The sequence below is a fragment of the Dermacentor variabilis genome, chromosome 1, assembly GCF_050947875.1.
Source record: "Dermacentor variabilis isolate Ectoservices chromosome 1, ASM5094787v1, whole genome shotgun sequence".
NCBI classification, from domain to species: domain Eukaryota; kingdom Metazoa; phylum Arthropoda; class Arachnida; order Ixodida; family Ixodidae; genus Dermacentor; species Dermacentor variabilis.
The window spans coordinates 255384064-255405479 of NC_134568.1; the positions used below are offsets into that span (position 1 = coordinate 255384064).

At 43.4% G+C, this 21416-nt stretch overlaps 1 protein-coding gene across 1 annotated transcript in view; it reads right to left on the bottom strand.

Moving 5' to 3' along the window:
* The window catches only part of LOC142561823 (zinc finger CCCH domain-containing protein 15), a 27557-nt gene continuing 6141 nt past the window's right edge, over positions 1-21416 (bottom strand). The window contains exons 6-10 of the mRNA XM_075673479.1: positions 17853-18044; positions 10262-10408; positions 8665-8784; positions 6241-6325; positions 1-191 (exon numbers count right to left, since the gene is read on the bottom strand). Coding sequence (XP_075529594.1) covers positions 85-191; positions 6241-6325; positions 8665-8784; positions 10262-10408; positions 17853-18044 — 651 coding nt within the window. The 3' untranslated portion in view covers positions 1-84. The remainder of the gene's footprint in view (positions 192-6240; positions 6326-8664; positions 8785-10261; positions 10409-17852; positions 18045-21416) is intronic.

Below are 21416 nucleotides of genomic sequence, written 5' to 3' on the forward strand. Positions count from 1 at the left end.
TTTCAAATTTGTTTCACTCATGTCCATTTATTCACAAAAATAAAACTGCAACAAGCAGCGACAAAGTCCAATGAACCTACCAAATCACTTAATTGCAAGTTCCTCCAACTCGTCTTCAAGTTCTTCAAGATCTTCCAAGTCATCATCTTCAAAGAGTTTCTCGTCAATTGGTACAGAAGTAGCCATAGAAGCTGAAATGACAACAAATGTATTCGTAAGTGCCAGCGAGGTTGTGCACAAATGTGTGAAGTGTCACAGCATAATGAAAGGATCAAAATGATAAAGGGAATGTTGCTGAAATTGACCTCCAGAGCACTACATGTTACTACACACCCTATAAGATGTACCCCACATAACTGGAGATAAGCTTTTAAACAACAGTCTCAACAGCTGAATGGGTGAAGCAATGCTATTCACTGTCGCGTCATGCAAGTTGGTATTTTTTAGAGCGCAGCTCTTAGGAGCCTGTTCCTGCATTGAGCCTTGGCACGCCTCAGCGTCCCTAGGCGTAACAAAGCGAATGAGCACAGCGAAAGATGAAAGAGTGAATGTGGAGGAAAGCGGAGGAGGGCGCAGCAGAACCATGAGGGGGAGGGTATGGTGAAACCGTGAGAAGCGTAGTGCCGCACAAGATGGGCTCTGTGGCAACGATGGTTATGAGATGGCGCCAGAGTAGCGCACATTGTCTGTTGACTGATGATGCCACTCATACCATATATGGAAACAAAGCATTGCATGAACGGAGATCTGTCTGTGGTGGCTGCTGTGATTCGCACACATGCATCGTCCACATGCTGCCTCTCGCTATTTGCCGATTAGCGAGACAGTCGCGCCACACTTAGCTCCGTTTGCAATGTGCGACATGAGACAGGTTGTCCACGCAATCCAATATATTGCGAAATGAAAACACGTATAGAGTTGCGCTTAAACTTTGCATTAGGGAGTATCATAATTGTCATTCAACGATGTTGTGCCCTGCTCAATTTAATTAGTGAAAATATCACTTGAAGGCTAGCTTGCACGCAGCAATGCTTCAATCCTACTGCAAAAAATCAAATCGGAGCTTTTAGAGCGCAACTCTTAGGCGTCTGTTCCTGCATTGAGCGTCGGCGTGCCTCGCCGGTGTAACCGTGTGAACGAGCACAGCAAAAGATGAAAGAGCGAACGCGAAGTGTGGCGAGGGATGAAATACGGCGAGAGCGCAAGGAGGAAAGCGGAGGAAGCCACCGTGACGCACCACCAAATGGCACTCGCATCTGCGGTAGCGGCCGTGTGCGGGAAAGAAAAAAGAACCAGAAAGCTCACCTTCGCGCACAGCGTTTGCCGCAAGCATTTCCCGTTAAAGATTATGGTTGCATAAGCTGCAGTTGCCAAGAAGTGTCAACAGTGTGGCCGGTCTATAAATAGCGCCACATGCCATGGCTCTGCCAGTGAGTGTGGTGATCGGTGCGATGCCACAATATACCGCGAAATGAAAACACTTATACAGCTGCGCTAAAATTTTGGATTATGGAGTATTGTAATCATCAGTGATTTTTTGCCAACATGTAGCCCCATTGAAGCCAAAGGCCAACTCTCCCGATTTGTCCAGAACACTCCCGAATTCTGACCAATCCTTCCGATTGTATACACGGCCATAAATCTCCCGAAAAACAGCCCCTACTTCTGCGAAAAAATAAAATAAAATAAAAATACAAATAAACACGCAATGCAGCACAGACACATCATGATTGCCATTATGCACTGGGTAGCTAGCTGAAGTCGTATTTAAATCTAAGCCATTTGTGTGTAAGTAGTGTAGGCCTAACTCTGTTTGCTTCAGATCAAGAGATGCATTGAGCAGTGCGTGTGAGGCAAAGGTTTAATACAGTGCAGTCTACTTATAACGATACCGATACCGATACGATACTTATACGATATATCAGCTATAACGACATGCTGATTTACGAGTATCTACTTATGCATTAGGGCTATGAGAAAAAAAACATATATAACAATATGCTATGACTGCATGTCGGATAACACAATCAAAATTTTGCCTTTTGGCTTTTCCAAGTTCCCCTTATATGAACGATGCCAAGATGGGGCAAAAAATTTGCCTACGTGAGTTTGTATCTGCTGCCATTACCGCACAGCACAATTGCAATAGCCACAGAGAGCATTGCAAGTTGGTGCAGTGTGCCACAAAATGGCACCAGCTGCTTTGCACTTGTATCGCCCATGTTCATAAATTACATTGCGACGCAATTTTGTTTTTTCCCGCTCTAGTCGCAGTACATGAAACTGGCTATATGTGTCCAGAGAAGAGAAAGAAAGAAAATAGAAAAGTGAAAAGCGAAACAGCATGGTGTCGGCTGCCCTTTCTACAATCTCTCTCTCTCTCAGCGAGCGTGGAAATGCTCTGCGGAAGCAGCCCCAAAGCAGCGGACAGCCTAGTTTGCAAAGCACAAAGTTGTGTCCCTTGGGACAAAGCTGCGAACTTTGAAAGACTAAAATAAGTATGAGCCCATGCAGTCAGTGATATTGACAACTCTAAAACTGGGAGCGCTGCGATCATGAACCAGTGGTCATGCTGATCAACACAAAAGGCGAACTTTATGCACCATGGCGAAGCCACCCATGATAGTGAAACCAACACGGTGGAAGCCACTGACATTACCGAGCTCTGGGAGCACACAGTTACTGACGATGAGACAGTTGGTGCTTCAATGGAGAAGTTTCTGAGTGCAGATAGTACTGCCTCATTCTGCGAAGAGATCTCTGATGAGGCAATCAGTGTCATGGCAGACGCGGCACTGTGCGAACGAGGCAACTAGAGCAGTGGCAGTGATGAGATTGACAATGACCCATCTTTGACCCCAATGTTCACGTAGAGTGCGCTGTTGTCGATCGAATCACTCATTGATTTCATGTGCACTTAAGTATTGCCGCCAGTGCTCATGCAGCAGCTGGACATGATACACACTGTGGTTGTAAACTTGAAACTGCTGTGAAAGCAAGTGCAGATTTCTTACTATTTCAGTGCGTCAAACGTTTGAAACGGTGTATAGAGGTATAAATAAACATTTTATTTTCACAGCCTACTTTCTACATCTATTCCTTAGTGCAAGGGGCAAATTTGGGTTCAAAGCTACAAACGTATGTTATGCAGATTTTCTTTACAGCAGTCGTCCTCAATTTAAGTAGAACCCTTTTCGTAAGCCTCCAGGTCTCTGCCCCGTAGGTGAGTACTGGTAAGACACAGCTGTTATACATTTTTCTCTTGAGGGATAATGGCAACCTGCTGTTCATGATCTGAGAATGCCTGCCAAACACACCCCAGCCCATTCTTATTCTTCTGATCATTTCAGTCTCATTATCCGGATCCGTGGTCACTACCTGCCCTAAGTAGATGTAGTATTCCCTTACCACTTCCAGTGCCTCGCTACCAATCGTAAACTGCTGTTCTCTTCGGAGACTGTTAAGCATTAGTTTTCTGCAGACTAATTTTTAGACCCACCCTGCTGCCTTGCCTGTTCAGGTCAATGAGCATGCATTGGAATTGGTCCCCTGAATTACTAAGCAAGGCAATATCATCAGCAAATTGCAAGTTACTAAGGTATTCTCCATTAACTATTATCCCCAATTCTTCAAATCCAGGTCTCTGAATACCTCCTGTAAACATGCTGTGAATAGCATTGGAGAGATCGTATCTCCCTGCTTGGCGCCCTTCTTTGTTGGGATTTTGTTGCTTTCTTTATGGAGGACTACGGTGGCTGTGGAGCCGCTATAGATATCTTTCAGTATTTTTACATATGGCTTGTCTACTCCCCGATTCCGTGATGCCTGCATGACTGCCGAGATTTCGACTGAATCAAACGGTTTCTCGTAATCAATGAAAGCTATATATAAAGATTGGTTATAGTCCGCACATTTCTCTATCACCTTACTGATAGTGTCAATATAGTCTATTGTTGAGTAGCCTTTACGAAATGTTGCCTGGTCCTTTGCTCGACAGAAGTCTAAGGTGTTCCTGATTCTATTTGCGATTACCTTAGTAAATGGTTTGTAGACAACTGACAGTAAGCTGATCTGTCTATAATTTTTCAAGTCTTTGGTGTCTCCTTTCTTATGGATTAGGATTATGTTAGCGTTCTTCCACGATTCCGGTACACTCGAGGTCATGAGGCATTGCGTATACAGGGTGGCCAGTTTCTCTAGAACAATCTGCCCACCATCCTTCAACAAATCTGCTGTTACCTGATCCTCCCCAGCTGCCTTGCCCCTTTAAATGCAAAGAAAGCCTTCCCCAACGCTTTCTTTACTTCTTTCGGCGTTACCTGTGGGATTTCGATTTCCTTTAGACTATTTTCTCTTCCATTATCGTCGTGAGTGCCACTGGTACTGTATAAATCTCTATAGAACTCTTCAGCCACTTGAACTATCTCATCCATATTAGTAATGATATTGCCGGCTTTGTCTCTTAACGCATACATCTGATTCTTGCCAATTCCTAGTTTCTTCTTCACTGCTTTTAGGCTTCCTCCATTCACGAGAGCATGTTCAATTCTATCCATATTATACTTCCTTATGTCAGCTGTCTTACGCTTGTTAACTTAGAAAGTTCTGCCAGTTCTATTCTAGCTGTAGGGTTAGAGGCTTTCATAGATTGGCGTTTCTTGATCAGATCTTTCGTCTCCTGCGACAGTTTACTGGCATCCTGCCTAACGGAGTTACCACCGACTTCGATTGCACACTCCTTAATGATGCCCACAAGATTGTCGTTCATTGCTTCAACACTAAGGTCCTCTTTCTGACTTAAAGCCGAATACCTGTTCTGTAGCTTGATCCGGAATTCCTCTATTTTCCCTCTTACCGCTAACTCATTGATCGGCTTCTTATGTACCAATTTATTCTATTCCCTCCTCAAGTATAGGCTAATTCGAGATCTTACCATCCTATTGTCACTGCAGCGCACCTTGCTGGGCACGTCCACATCTTGTACGATGCCAGGGTTAGCGCAGAGTATGAAGTCTATTTCGTTTCTAGTCTCGCCATTAGGGCTCCTCCAAGTCCACTTTCGGTTATCCCGCTTGCGGAAGAAGGTATTCGTTATCCGCAAATTATTCTGTTCTGCAAACTCTACTAATAACTCTTCCTTGCTATTCCTATAACCTACGCTATATTCTCCCACTGACTTGTCTCCAGCCTGCTTCTTGCCTACCGTGGCATTGAAGTCGCCCATCAGTATAGTGTATTTTGTTTTGACTTTACCCATCGCCCATTCCATGTCTTCATAGAAGCTTTCGACTTGCTGGTCATCCTGACTGGATGTAGGTGCGTACACCAGTACGAACTTCAATTTGTACCTCTTATTAAGTTTCACAAGACCTGCCACCCTCTCGGTAATGCTATAGAATTCCTGTATGTTACCAGCTATATCCTTATTAATCAGGAATCGGACTCCTAGTTCTTGTCTGTCCGCTAAGCCCCTGTAGCACAGGACGTGCCCGCTTTTTAGCACTGTATATGCTTCTTTTGTCCTCCTAACCTCACTGAGCGCTATTATATCCCATTTACTGCCCTCTAATTCCTCCAACAGCACTGATAGACTCGCCTCACTAGATAACATTCTAGCGTTAACCGTTGGCAGGTTCAGATTCCAATGGCGGCCTGTCCGAATCCAGAGATTCTTAGCACCCTCTGCTGCGTCACAGGTCTGACCGCCGCCGTGGTCAGTTGCTTCGCAGCTGCTAGGGAGTGAAGGCCGGGGGTTTGATTGTTGTATTCATATAGGACGTAGAAAGTTGAAGGTAGAATATAGTAGAAAATTAACAGTGGTCAAACAGTTAATAGCGGTCTTTGTACAAAGACAAGTCCCCTTTCCGAAACATTGGTTCAAACTACAAGCTCATTTTTATTTCTAGTTGACAACCACAAGGAGCGATGACTATAGAAGTCTCACTAGAAATTATTACAAACCAAATGGCACAGAAAAAGGCCATAGTCTATGTGCTGCTAGCGTAAGCTGGTTATGATCAGTTGCAATAATCATCACTTTTATGAGACAGAAGCTTTATCAGGAGGGGCTAACAAGCTTCAGCACATCTAAAATGTCGTAAACCCTGTAAAAGTGGCACAACTTTCCCTTAAAAGTGCACAACATTTCCTTTAACTAAGAGCTGGACATGTCTCAGTTATTTTTTGCTGCGCCAACATTTGACACTGCAGTGTTTAGAGAACATGCAAAACTAACATTACCTATTGGTGAGGAAGCTGCAGCTGCCATGTCTCCACTTTGCAGTGACTCTGCCATCAAGTTTTCCAGGGTGATCTCTCTTATAACCTGGTAACCAGAAGCACAAACACTATAAAGAGCCATGGCACAATTATGCTAAACACTAATTTTATTAAATAGTGGATTAGCCTTTAATGCCAAATTTTAAGAATTTGGTCTTTTGAGATAAATGAGCGTGCTGCCATGTTCTAAGACAACACAAGTTGTACATACGTCCATGTGCAGACTTGTTAGTTATTGAGCACTACTTTCTGTCAAACACATCCAGGTATAAAATATAGGTACAAATACAGCAGACATACATATGACGTATACTCATGACTGTGAACTTTCACTAAAGCTTTTATACTGAAAGTATTATGTATTAATAAGATCTTGCCATGGCCTGCAGGAAATGAAATTTCATATTCTTACTAAAAGTTATTTCAAAACATTTCGGCAGTCTTTATTTATAGTGCTTAGAGATTTCAGAAAGAAAAAGAAATAAGCATTTATTTCTGAACTAGTGATAAAGTGAAAGAGATCTCTCTTTGCCCTCAGGTGAGCGGCTTCCTCATTCCAGGAATCTGTGGGCTCTCGCTGCCACCCTGGCCCGGTTCACCAGCTTTCACTAGTCATCCAGTTCTGGGCAAGACAGCATGGTCTCCCACAGTTCTTCTTTGTCCTCTTCTGCCTTCTCTTCTTTGGCTGTTTCTTCATCTCCCGTCTTCGGTTTCTGTGGGGGTCCCGCGGGCATGTGGCATAGGGTGCCCGGGACTCCGCAAAACTTGCAGAGGTATGGGAATTGCGTTGGAGATATTCTATGCAATAGGATACCGTTAAACATAGGAGTTCATTTACATTCTTAAAATAACCATGCCTTCTCTGTTGAGTTTCAGGTGAGGTAGTGGGCACATTCTTTGTTCGAGTCTATGGTGCTGGAGAATATTGGTGTATTTATTCGAGATGTCTTCCTGTCTTGTCACATTTCTGGTCCCCTCTGGCAGAAAAGCCCAGCTTGTATGCTCCCATGCTGCAGTGTTGGCCGCTTCGTTCTCCACCAGGGACTCGTGTCTCGGTGTCTAGATGATGTAGGTCTCTGGAAGATCTCCTCCTCTTCAATTACAGGTTTTGGTAAGGATGCTTAGGGCTTTCTTTGAGATTTTTCCTTTTTGGTAATTGTGACACTGCTTGTGAGTCGCTGATTATGACGGCGCCAGTGCATGTGGAAATGGTGAGGGCGATTGCCATTTCTTCTGCTGTGTCTGGGTCCGCGGCAGTGATCATGATGGCAGCTTGTTCCTTGCCCTGGGCATCTATGGCACTCAAGGCAAAGGCTGAGCGTTTCATGACATTTTTTTTTCTCTCATCACACTCACAGTCGAATATACACAGCAACCGAGATTTTACAGACGCCTTTGTTTGATGGCACAGGAGTGCGAAAGATATTCAGTTAATTCTGAAGTATCTTGGAGCTTTTGTAAGTTTAAATTCATGTATTTATTTTATTATGACAAAAGTGCAAAAACATAAACAATAAAGTGACATTGACATAGTGATTCCCACTATTGCCAGAATCGGCAATTTGGTGGATCCAGATGGAGAAAAAAAAAAAGAACAGAATCAGAGGAAAATAATCCCTACAAAATATAGACCTAGAACTATGCTCCTGCAAAGCTGCGTACTGTCTTTTGGGCCCATTTATTTCCTCAATCAGGCCTCTTCCTTAGCAAGCTAGCCTTGAATGTAGGACTTGTTTTGGAACACCATTGGAAATGCAGATGGCTGTACTGCCATTTCGTTCATGTACACATGGGAATGCAGCTATTTCTTGGTATATTGCTGCTGCAATGCTGCAAATGAAAGAAGCTAAATAATTCAGCACAGATGCCGCCGCTGAACACACAAGAAAACTAATTCGTGCCACAATGTGACACTTTGCAGCATACCTGTCTACCTGTCTACTAGCACCCCTGCGAAAACCATGGCCAGGGCTGTAAACAACAAGCTCTCTCGCTCACCCGTGCTTGCCAGCTCAACACAGCAGGCCGTACCTAGCGTGCTTTGACCGAGCAACTGTATGATAGCTGATCCCAGTGTAGCAGAATTATATTTTCTACATTAATGAAGTTATATGGCGCAGCGCCAAATTAAGCCATAATATGCCAAATACTCTTTATATAAATTAAATGTATACTAGGATCATAACCAAAAAATTTAATTCATATGTTTCCTGTAATTCCTTTTGAGAACTGAGATTCGAACTATCAGCAGACTGCGGCTAAAACAAGGCATTACCTACGAATATTCAAAGTGAGCCACAAGTGCAGATGAAGAGTGAAATTTGTATGAGATTTTTAACAAGCACAGAAAGAAAGCAAAGAAAAACAATAATCAAAGCCTCTCACCTCAACATTGTCTTCCTCACCGTCAAACCGAGACAAGTCATATGCTTCTTCACCCTCTTCATCCTGGCCATCATCCTGTGCCAGCTCAGGCCGAAATGTGAACATGTCCCTGCCACTCAACTGGATACAAAAAAGTATAGTGTCACAATACTGTAGTGAGTGGCTCTTTGCAAATGCCCCTTTAATGGGCATGGTCAACTAAAAGACAATAAGACGGCAACAATTAAAATTATGTTCTGGGGTTTTACGTGCCAAAACCATGATTTGATAATGAGGCACGCTGTAAGGGGGGACTGAGGATTAATTTTGACTACCTGGGGTTCTTTAACGTGCACCCAATGCACGTTACACAGGCGTTATTGTATCCCCCCCCCCCCTATCGAAATGTGAATGCCGCGGCCTGGATTTGATAACGTGACCTTGTGCTTAGCAGCGCAACGTCAAAGCCACTAAGCAACCACAACAGGTAACAAAAAGCTCTGCAAAAGGTTTTCAAAGGTCCGATAAACTGACACCCTGTGCAACAGGACAAAAAGACTGGCCTTCACTGGCCTTTACATAAAAAGTTTTAGCAATGGATACGTCATAGCTGCAACACAAGTTGTCTACAATTCTGATAATCATAGGTTAATGTGACAGCCCCACAATCCATTAGTACCAAGATCAAAAAGACACTGTAAAGAGCTCCATTTCCGTGTAACCAATAAGTTTGATTCCCAGTGATTCAGTAACTCAACAGCACTACCTATGATGTGTGCACTCTGATGAAGTGATGTTGGTGCAATGAACACAAACTGACTTTCATGGATGCAGTAGAGGATCCTGTCCACTAAAAAAGGACCTGAACATTGAGCACCTATGATTTAAGGAATATACACCTGCTTACTATGAGAAATCATGGCGATATTGTTACATAAACAAGCAGAGATGAGGACTAGCTTGCTTTTGTTGGTGATGAAAACCTGCATGTGCACACACATCCCCCTTCCCATTCAATATCCCACTCATTTCTCTATCATCACTATGAAATTGTGCCACACAAGCATTTCTACTATACTACCATAGATACGACTATGGGACAGTACAGTTAAACCTCATTTTACTTAGTTGATGGGACTGGAGAATTGTTCTGTTAAATCAAGAACTTCTGCAAGTCAAGAACACAACATTCATGCAAATAACAAATTTACTTAAGAGTGAAAAAAGATGCCATTTCTGCCTGCGTGGGCTTTGTCAGTTGCAGGCACAAGCATTTATCAAAGATAGTAAGCCTGTACATCTTTGGTTCCTTCATGGGAGCCAGCAAATTTTAAAAGGTCAGTCGCATCCATCACTTGAACTACTGCCAGCATGAGAGATTTAGAGGCATCATTACTGTTTGCATCTTTGAACCACTCACACATAAAAAAAAAAGAAAGGAGAGAGAGAAAAGCAGAGTGCACTTTTAAGTTCCAGGACACATCCATCAGCTTCAAGGAAATTTTTTTTCCCCTTTTTTTTCTGCAGTAATGCTCTGTAAAATTTTGTGCTTGATAGCACAAAAGTAAAAAACCTTACTTAAGGCTGAAAAGTTGTGAAATGTACTAAAAATACTTACACCAATGCTGCGACCAGCCTTGAATTCATCTCGCTTGCGATCTCGCTCTTTCTGCTCCGTGTCCTGCTTCTCTCGAATTTTAGCCTTTTTCCATGCAAGGAAACTCTCCAAAGTGATGCGAGGAAGGTTGCCACCTATCTTTGCTCTCTGCAACAAGATAATTCAAAGGCAAATACTAGGTCAACATGGACTGTTTAAATACCATTCAAGAAACCTTGCAACACTTGTTTTGTGCCAAAAAAGAAAAAGAAAATAGATACTTAGTTTACAAGAAAATTGCACCTGAAGGGCCCGAATACCTTTATCGAAATTCAAATCTCCGGCCACCCAATCAGGGGAGTAGTGACGTTGCATACACCGTCACCACCCTTTGCTGCCATCAGTGAGTAAAACGGCGCCTGACAGACGGCGGTACTGAGCCAAGACAGAGCAGCAGATTCGCCGCTGCAGCTGCTTTTTGGTCAAGTGGCGTGGACCACTCGGGACATTGATTGGACATTGATGGATCACGTGGACATTGATTCTCTACCACTTTCAGTTTATGCAAGTTTCGTGAGCCAGCAAAACTAGCGCCGCACTATGCAATAACTACTGAAACACAAAAGCGTGGGCAGGTGAATACAGTCGAACCCACTCATAACAACCTTCGAGTGCCACGAAAATTCCATTGTTATAACCGATAATTGTTATAACTGGGCTGCATAAAAAAATCAAAATAGGGGGATGACAGACCTGATGTGAGAAAACTATAATGGTGGGTAGGCCAGTGCCCCTCCCCACCACCTTCCTCCATCCGGCTGCTGATTGTGTTAATTCATTTAGCTGCTTCCTGGGCAGTCCGATTGCGTCTAACAAGCCGTGGCTGTCGGCGTTAAAAGAATGGCACTGCTATAACAACTGAAAAGAAAGGTCACAGGTGGCAAGCGATGTGCGAGCAACACCGAGGCATCGTTTTGGTGTTGCTCTGGCAGCCCGTCAGCTTGAGAAATCCAGAAGAAACACTGAGGCAAGATAGCCACAAGCATTTTGCCACGTACTTCTCATTGGCTTGCACGAAAAACCCTATGTCCTTCTGCCTTGCATGCTTTACGCGAAGCTTGCCAACATCCTTCTCTAAGGCATCCAAGTGCTCCACGTAGTGCAGCGGAAGGTTCCTCGCGAAAACAAAGCCCCAGAGGGACTTACTCATCTGCCGGGCCTCTTGTGAGGACAACGTTGAGGCAGCCTGCCCTACTGAGTCATCGCTGCCGTCGTCGCCGTTGCTATCTGATGCAAGCATATTCACAACGATCACTTCATCGGTTAGAAGCACTTCGTTTCCAAATCTATAGCCGTGCGCTTTCTTTTCATGGCAATGTCGTTCATTGCCAATGATTAGCGGGCGCATCAGCCATCTCCAATTTCAGCAGCAAGTCAACCCAACTGTTGGTCAAACGAGGCTGAGAAACCACGTGGCCAGGAACGATTTCGATGCAACCAACAAAGACGAATGTGAGCGAATAAACTGTTAGCAGAACTGCGCTGAATGAAAACCCAGCGAGCAACATGCGAGAAATCTACGAGCAGCTCAGTTGGCGCAGTCCATTCGTTTTTCCGGGGATGGGGGATGGGGCGGCTTAAAGCTATGGGCGCAGCCCATTCGTGTTCAGAGGGGTGGAAGGGCGACGGGAGAGAGGCGCTCGGAGATGGCTGGAAAATGAACGCGCGGCGGCTGTTGAAGCAGCAGCCCATCGTGCAGCCCATTTCTCATTTTCTTTTTTGCTTTTCAAGGATTTCACATTTCACTACCTTTCGGCTCGGACACCTAGCAGCCAGACTTCATCGTTACAAACGATAATGCGGCATCGGGACATTGTACTAAGCAGGTTATTTCACCATGGAAAATATACAAAAGTTGAAGGTGCAGCAGCTTCTCATCGTTATAACCAATATACTGTTAAAACCGGTATCGTTATAAGTGGGTTCGACTGTAGTTTCTCAACAACCAAAGTGTTTCACAAGGGGCATATCAGAAAGCTGTCCACTTATAACGAACCGTTAGCCTGCTCAATTCGGTCACAATGAATGGAATAAATCATGGAGCAACAGCGTCTCAACGAGCCAGGGCAAAGGAGAAGGCTGCAAGGGCAACCACTACTGTAAAGGCTCCTTTATAATCCAATGCAATGTCGGCACACATGTGCGCATGGATGTTACGTTACATTGAGGAGAGATGACCACTTTTTAGACTGGCGCATGGAGGCGGCATTGATGTTGAGATGAAACATACTCTATCTCACGCCTATCTTCGATGCTTGCATTCCAGAATGCTCCATCCATAAGACTGGCAACCTTTGCACGCAGCATACTGTGAATAGACCTGTGGCCATGAAGGAAGGCCAAAGTATTTTTCCTTTCTCCATGGCTGCAGTGGGAGAAGCAGCAGTTAGGCCAGCGTGCACATATAGACCTTTTCATCGGGCGAGGAGGATAGGGCGCGCTGCGAGCCTTTCCTCCTCTCTGACTTGGGCGATCCGGCGCGACGCTGCTTGAAAGTATTGCTGTTGCGTGCTGCGGAATGATTTCGGAATGTTTTAGATCGTACTTTGTGAAATTTATGCCATGTCCGTTCATATAAGGTTGTCAGGGAAGCTTTTCATGGCAGCGGTAATTACAGTAGGCAGAAATATGTCTTGGGGGCACAAAAATGTGACGCGCATAATCAGCCGCAGTGTAAGCGCATTATGAGTCCTGGTGTGTTCATACGTTGTGAACTATTTTGCTTATATCGGTTTTAATTCAACAAAGAAAACCGGTGTCTCTGTATTACCAGTATTAAATGGTAAATCAGCTCATTGTCTGATCGCTTGGCATAGGGAGTAAAACATAAAACCTAAGAATGCATGCTCGTGCACGGCCAACCTAAGGCAACCACGAAACATCTAAGCTGCAGGCGCTATCAAATATTTGTGATAAACCAGCATCGTTCTCATGCATTTCAAGTCTAGTAGGCTTGAAATTACTATTTGTCTACGCTAGCCCTCCCGCATGATACATATATAAGCTGTGTGCGTCAGCATTGCCTTTTTGGCCTGTATACAGCCATAATACATGAGAGGGATCGCATAAAAAGAATGCGATGGCTATTTTTGAAGACAAAATTTCCGTAATATGTGTCAGTGCGTTGTAGCAAACAAAATGAGGTCGAAAAAAAAAGAAACGGTCATCATCCTCTTTATCGAAAAACCAAGAGAAAACGGGCTAATGCTGTAATATGACCTCGCATGCGTAGTCACGCCGCACGACGTTTATTATTATAACCGCCGATATATATAACGATAGATAAATGCTGATGTCGTGTGCTTGGACCATGCACTATACATAGAACAAAGGTATCTGTAATCCAGCACCTACCACTGCTTAGGACGCTCGCGCAGTTCATAAATGGTCGCTTTGCTGGACAAGCTTAATTCAGACTGTAAGGTATGCTGCTATTACTAGCCAAAACTATTTTATTCATGGGTGGAAACCTCATCCATTGAACCAAGTAGTCACGCAATGTAACCTGCAGCAAACAGTTTGAATGCTTGTCAAAGTAAAACAGCACAGCTCCTATCGTAGCAGAACGGTACCCACGCTGTTAAAATTGTCGCAAATGTTTCATTTCTTCTAAGCCGCAGCTTAGAACTAAAGGATAATACTGCAATAAGGTTACATTAGTGGATGGAACATTCAGAAATACACAATTCATTTCCGAGGCTGATTGTAGGCTCAAATATGCGCGCACACATCGCGCGGCGTGCTCCATCCGCGCCAACGCCAGCAGAAAGTACGGCCGTACTGACCTAAACCACTTGAGTACGTCTCACAGAAACATTTACAACGTAGAAGACACCACGGCACATAAAACAGACTGCACAAGCGCAAAAACAAATGCCAGAAACAACTTCAGAGCGTATACCTGCCATGCAAAATGGAGCGCTCGCCCAAAGTGGCATGCCAACTGCCCATAGATGGCGCCCATGAAAAAACGGTGTATATGTATGAACACCCCGATTTGAAAAAACGCACATAGCATGTTTCTCCATCGCTGCATTATTGACACTGGTCATGGTTGGGCAACTTTAGGCAATAAAAACAGTGCATTTTAGGTGTGTACTTGACATGGTGGACCAGCGCTCACTGCCACAGTGGCTACGTTACCTTGTTTTTCCCCCTCTCATATTTTTGTGATTTTGGTGCTCTAGGACTGTCAATACTCTTTAACAGCATGGGCCAATCTACTTCTGTTTCTGTTTTCAATTCAGTTTTGGGATGCTGTTAAAGTGACTGATCCTGCTACTGACGATGGCACAGATGTTTCGACAAACACCTCTGATGAAGCAAACACTGGAGAGGTGCAGCAACTTCCAGAGAAGGAGGCCTGCAGTGGTGTGGATAGCCAGAAGCTTTCAAACGTCAAGCTGTACCCCTCAATTGCTAGGGGCTTCATCAACAATTTCGTCAACAGCTTGACCAAATTCGAGAGTGTAAGTACCTGGTTTACACTACTTAAACTTACTTAAATCATCGATTTGTGCCATTAAGCATTGTGCACTTCATGTTTGGTAATAAAACGTCTCTTTTGCACCTTGTTCAGTTCCTTATCAGTAGTTCAGAGGGCAAGCCCAATTATAACGAACTCGTGATACAGCAAACACATTTTGTGCAATGAAGGTGTTCATCATATCCGGGTTCGACTATAGTACAACGGGGGACCAGCAGAAAGGCTCACAATGACTACCGTATTTACTCGCATAATAATCGCACCCCTGAATTTTGTCGTCAGAATTCGATTTTTTTTTATTTCCTGTGTAATGATCGCACCCTGAACTTGCCGCAGCAATATGTCGTGTGCCAAGTCAAGCTAATAATGATCGCACTTACCATCTGTCGAATGCTATGTGAACGACTCTTCAAGACAAACCAAGCGGTCTGCACACACCAATATTCTTAAGTAGATGCCCCATTTCATTACTTTCATCACTTTCCGCACTTCCATGACAAAAAGAGGTACTACCAAACTTGCCTTTACTATGTGTAGGCTTTATAAAGGTTGTGGTCAACAACAACAAAAAAGGCACCTTTCGAGTCTTCTCATCTGCACTCGTGAGCTTGCAACAAATCGCGAGCAGCAGCGATAGTAGCCACATTTACACTGATACATTAGAAGTGTACCCTATTCATACGCCGACGCTTGTAACACAGCTAAGATATTCGCCCACCCTTAGTGGAAACATGCCGTATTAGGATAGTAGTGATGACAGAGGCCGCAGTTTCCACAGCATGCCGGCCATGTGTTTCTATGTCACTGGCAGCTAAGCGCGCCCATATGTTTCTGTCCCCTCAAAGTGGACATGGCTACGTTATTGCCGCAAACTTGCCGATATTAACAATATTATTCATTACTGATACGGAAGAAACTGTTTCAATGCACGTAATGTACTCACGAGAAGAAAAAAAAATCGCGTTCGGCGCGTTCGGCTTGCTCCTTCGGCCGCCATTTTTGTTTTGGTGTCCCGCACTACATCCTGCAGCAGCCGCCTATTTGTTGACCTGTTGTCATCCCGCAGCAAACGCGGGATGAAAAAAAATTTCTTTTCGCGGGAAATTTAACCCGCGTAGTGATCGCACCCCTGAATTTGCGTAAATTTTTTAAACAAGAAAGTGTGATCGTTATGCGAGTACGGTATGCACATGAGATATGCTGGTCTTGCGACATACAGAGTTAAGTCCAGTTTGTGTCCAATGTATGTATTATTGTGTTGGGTCTTTTCACTGGTTCAACCACAGTTATAAAAGCACCATTTAAAGGGGCCATGACATGACTGTCGTACTGTTCTCAGTTTATCATTGTTAGTGATAGTACTATAGGGCCCAATATGGTTATACTCATAGAAAAGCTGGACTCTCAGCACACATTTTAACTAGAAATTTCAATTTGAAATCACTGCCTCTAAACCCCTCTCACTAAAAGCAACTGCCATTTTGGCATGGCTGTGAGACATCAGGAAATGAGGGGCCACATTCAAGACCACACTGAGCGTCTTTCTCCACACACTCTGGCACCCAATGGCACAGCAAGGCAAGGGCGTCGGCGTTCAATTGTACCCACAGTTCCTTCACTCAGTCGATAAAATGCAGCAGCAAACCACCAATACGCACATGCAAAAACAAAACAATGCATGGCAGCCATGACGTGTTTGTAAATCCAGCGATCAGTTCCTGCAATTCCTTGTGTTGGCAGTACACAAAAGCATGTCCTTCAAGATCGGCTTTCGTTATCTAAGGGAGCCATTTCCGAAGGTGCTACTTCATTTCCTTACCACCCAGTGTCGCCAGACTGAATTACAGTTTAACTGCAACATAAGTTTAAATACAAATTTTCTACTGCATTTAATGCACTCAAATTTTTCCAGCTTGCTGTGGGACGCATACGGTTTAACATGCAATTTTCGAAAGCTAGAAAATTTGGTGTCATATATGTGCGTTGCTGGGAGGGGCCACATACAGCCACGCCCAACAAGAGGTCTTGCTAGAGCTGAGGACTATCCCTTATTGCCTCCACACTCGATCAGCCCAGACTCTTCAAAACTGTCCTAACTGGAGTTGCCTCCATCTCCACTCTTCCCGCACTACAATGTCAGAAGCAACACTGCTCATTAGCCGCACAGCCTGTTGCTATGAGCAATGTGTAATTCACAGCATTGTAGCATAGAAATTAGCACTCCCAAAGTACACCTGAACCGATTTTACGGTCTTCTTCATATCTTTAACAAAGAAGCATGACTGTAAACAGGAACAAAATTACTTCCCAGCCTCCCCCTTCCTAATCAAAAGATACTAAAATCCCCCTGTGCTTTTAGCATTGGTGACAGATAGTTTCCTTATGATGAATATGAACAAGAACATAATCCCAATCTCCCTACAATGAGTGAGAAGAATGAAGAGAACTGAGTGATTCGATTTCCAGCAACAACCATAGCGCTGCGTCAGTTGTCTTTCTTGCATTCAGTGTGGTTTCACACTACTATTACAAGTATCACTTAATACCTACATAACTACTAAAGTTACACAGATCATACACAATGTCACTGTACCCATAGCATAACTTTACTGTTTTCTGACATTTTACATTCTGAAGCACATCATATTGAAGAATTCCAAATTGTACTGTATCACAGCAAATACGGGAAAGTGCTGGGAGAACTTCTTACTATGCACTTAGCACCAATGCATTGTTTAATGTTCTTATACTCTGATGAGTGCATCAAGCAAGAATGAGAAAATATGAGTCATGCATGGAGTTAGGAGCAACAAGAATGATTCCAGCACACAATGAGGGGTATTGCACACTGTTTCAAACAGGAGTAGTGCAAGAGGTGCAAAATGCAGCATGCGTTTGATTTACAACAACTCATTGATAAGGATGGCTTTGTTAAGAAATCTTATGCTTGGTATTCCTAATCTCGTATGCCACAGACAAATGCAAGACTGAAAATGCGCTTGCAAAGAGTGCTTGCACTAAATTTCTTAATGATGATCTCATGACAATGTAATAACATGTGCCAACCTCTGTTTCAATGAGGTCCTCTATTGTCAAGGTATCTTCTGTTTTAACCTCATCAAGATTCTTTTTATTCTTCTTCAACACAAACCCAGGAGGCACAGCATGGCGGTAGTGGCACTTCTGTCCTCCATTCGGGCATTCCCAGAACCAGCCATACTTGTTTTGCTCCAGTGCATCCAAAAAGTGCTTGCAAATCTGCAACGAAGGTTACCAAACATCATTCTGTAGCGAGTTAAAATTCATGGTTATTTTTTTAGTACATCAAATTTCTTATATAGTGTAATGAGTAGTTATTTGTTCATACTAACAGGTGTTAGAAGTTAGTTCCCCTGAAACCTTAGCTATGCACACATACATATAAAACAATGGGTCTTTATATATACAGTGGCAGGCATTTTTACTACATATGACAGATGACTCAATGAAGAAATCATAGGAGTGCTTGGTCTGGCTCCTCTGGCCATGGTCAGATGGAAACTGTACCATCATTTTGCATGCCACTGCTAAATTAATGTTTTTAGCCATCAACAGACCGGCAAGGCGGTACAATCACTCTTTCCTTATTCCCCACATGTCTACAAGACACATTCGAAATGCCAGATTGGGAAAACGGGAAATACCTCGGCAACCTGTGGTTTGCAGGCGACTAGAGCTGCTATATTTGGACTTAATATACATTGCACAGCACATTGCACACAAGAACAAAAGGAAGAACAGCAGGACAATGTCCTATTAACAATGCTGGAAATGACTTACAGCAAAAGATTGCTTACGACAACAACAAAGAATTGACTTATAACAAAGGAACTGATCCAGCAAAAGTTAAAAGGTAGGCTCGAAGATGAGTACCCCAGTCACATGAGGAACTTTCAATCACAATTGAGCCCTATCAGGACAAAATTTCTAGGTCGCAATTGACTCCCTTTTGCAGCCTGTGCAAAGAAGCCAATCGCGACTGATAAATTTGGTCCTGATCAAAACTGCTCTGTGTGACTAGGGTATTAGATTCAAAAAGCTAAATAAACATTCAATAGACTGGTGAGGATGGAGTAGTTTATGATTGGCAGTCAGTCTCTTAAAGCAGTAAACAAGCACATGCACCTAGGCCAAGTAGCCACAGGGACCCCAATCAGAGGAAGAAAAATGAGCTGTAGATTACACTTTGTAGATTGCAGTGTAATCCATAAAAAAGCACATCACACCCATTGCCCAGCCTTAAAATCTCCTTTGTAAAACACTGCAGCTTGGTTTTGAAGACTGATATGATGTGACAGCAGTTGCCAGGTGTCAAAAGCTACATCTGTTCTCTTGAGTTTTTATCACCTATTGCCCATTAGGCTTACACAAGCTTGGTTGCCATACATTAAGCTTGTTTCCCTCTGAAGCTGTAGTTGTATATTAAGCTCTGTTCCCAGCACTGATGCTTGTCTTTCTAGATGTTGTTAAGGCTCATAGCATTAGAACTGTTCCTGACAGACCGGGTACATACCAATTTGCTCAAATTTCACCTCCCTTGCAGTTATACAATAACACCTTACTTCACAAAAAAAAAAAAAAAAAAATGTCTTGAATTTCCAGCATGTCAGTCATAAAATGCTAAATCCATTTCTAGCATAATCCCACACTCAAATATTTTCAAACAATTAAATATCTGCATTCCAAAGATTTTGTTTCATATGGAGCTTGTACAGTGACTTAATGATCCTACCTTTCTTTTTTGCAAACTACATGTAGGTAACTATCAACATTGTAGTAAATTGCTGCTTCCAAGAGTCAATACATGAATGTCATACAAAAGACTGCAGCTCATGTATTGCAGGTCACAAAGAAATTCCATACTAAAGAACTTGCTGAAAACTGCCAAGAAAGCTGGCTACAGGCAAGAATAAGTAGCTGCAACACAGGGTGTTTCATCAAATTCTGACAAAAATTCATTATGAGACAATGCAGTACAGAAAAGGAGCCAATTTTTTTCAGCAACACGTTAATTGCAGTTGTAGAGGTGCACCAGTAAGTGCATTATGTACTATATTCTACTAATTACCCTTAAATAACTGATGCAAAAACACACCACAGTGTAAAGGGGAAGAAAAGCCCATCTCTGCTTAAAGGGGTCCTGAATCACTCCTCGAGCTTGATGAAAAAGCAGTCCGCAGATAGCATATGCTGCTGCGAACATCCCAGCCAAATTTTGTAGTAGTGTGCGGCTCATGGACCTCTCAAGTGGAGTGCGAAGTCACCTTTTTCTCAAACGCTCTCTTTTCAACGGAAGCCTGCTTCTCACTCTTTTCCGGACACTTTATTTCTCAATATAGCAGATTCTCATACGCAGAGGTTTTTGGCCAATAGCTGACATCAATCAGGAAGGCTGTTTGAATCAATGCATTTCGTTGCATGTATATTTATTGAAGCAGTTTAATAAACGGGCTGAAGTAAGCAAAAATCTGCTTTCGAATTTCGATAATAATTACGTACTTCCGGAAGAAGCCGACTATTGTCCGCTCCCACTCGCCTACGGCCACCCAGGTAGGAATTAAACTTAGCCACCCTGCTTACCGGTGTCTTAGCCATGAGGTCTCGCTAATTTCGACTAGTTTTCAACACTCAACTAGCCTCGAACCACATGAAACTTAAGGTCAACCACACACACGCTTTCCAGCACGTGCTCACTTCTGGCCGCTCCTGGTAGATGCTTTGGCAGACTTCATCATATAGCACATCAAAATGTGCAAGTTTTATGTGGCTACCATTCGTCGATCAAGCTGGTGCAGGAAAAAGCTGGTCTGCACCATGTAGCATGGCCATAGTGAAGCACATGGGCGCGAGTGAGCAGACACTCAAGCCCTGTCGTGTACAAAGCAAATGCTGTGCATACACACTGCAGTCTGCTACGTAGCATAGATACTGCAGCAGCTGCAGGGTGCTGCGACAAGTCTACTGGCTGAGCACACTGCAGCTCACTGAGGACTACCGGGTTTGGCACATTGTAGGCCCCAAAGTCAGAAATAATGGCGTCTATATGAACCTCCAAAATCAAATTTGAACTGCTTGCCACACTGATCAGTACGCAGAGTGTTGTGGGCACACTCTGCTCCGCCACAGCCTTCGCAGTGCAAGTCATTCAAGAAGCAGCAGAAGCACTGCGAACAGGATGTTTGATTGACAATAACTCCGTTTCTGCTGAACACATTAAAGTACTTTTTGTGGTAAAGTGTTTCTGGAATAGTCTACTTTAACTTCAGATGCATTTCTCGACTTCTATAAGTGGTTCAGAGCCCCTTTAAGGCATGTTCCTTTACAAGGAATCATGACGCTCACCTATTTCAAGATATCTGGCCCCACAATGTGGCAAAGAAACATGTTTTTATATTTCCTAAAAGCTGAATTGTCGACTTCATGCCAATACTACATGGAACACTAATACAGTCAAAATTTAGTGGTGATCTTCTTGGAACCTGTCCTAGTCTCAAGATTCCTAGTAATTGGACATGACCTCAACACCTTGCAATTACAAAATGCACCCTGAAGATATTACTAAACAATTAGTAAATTTTAGTATATTACTAG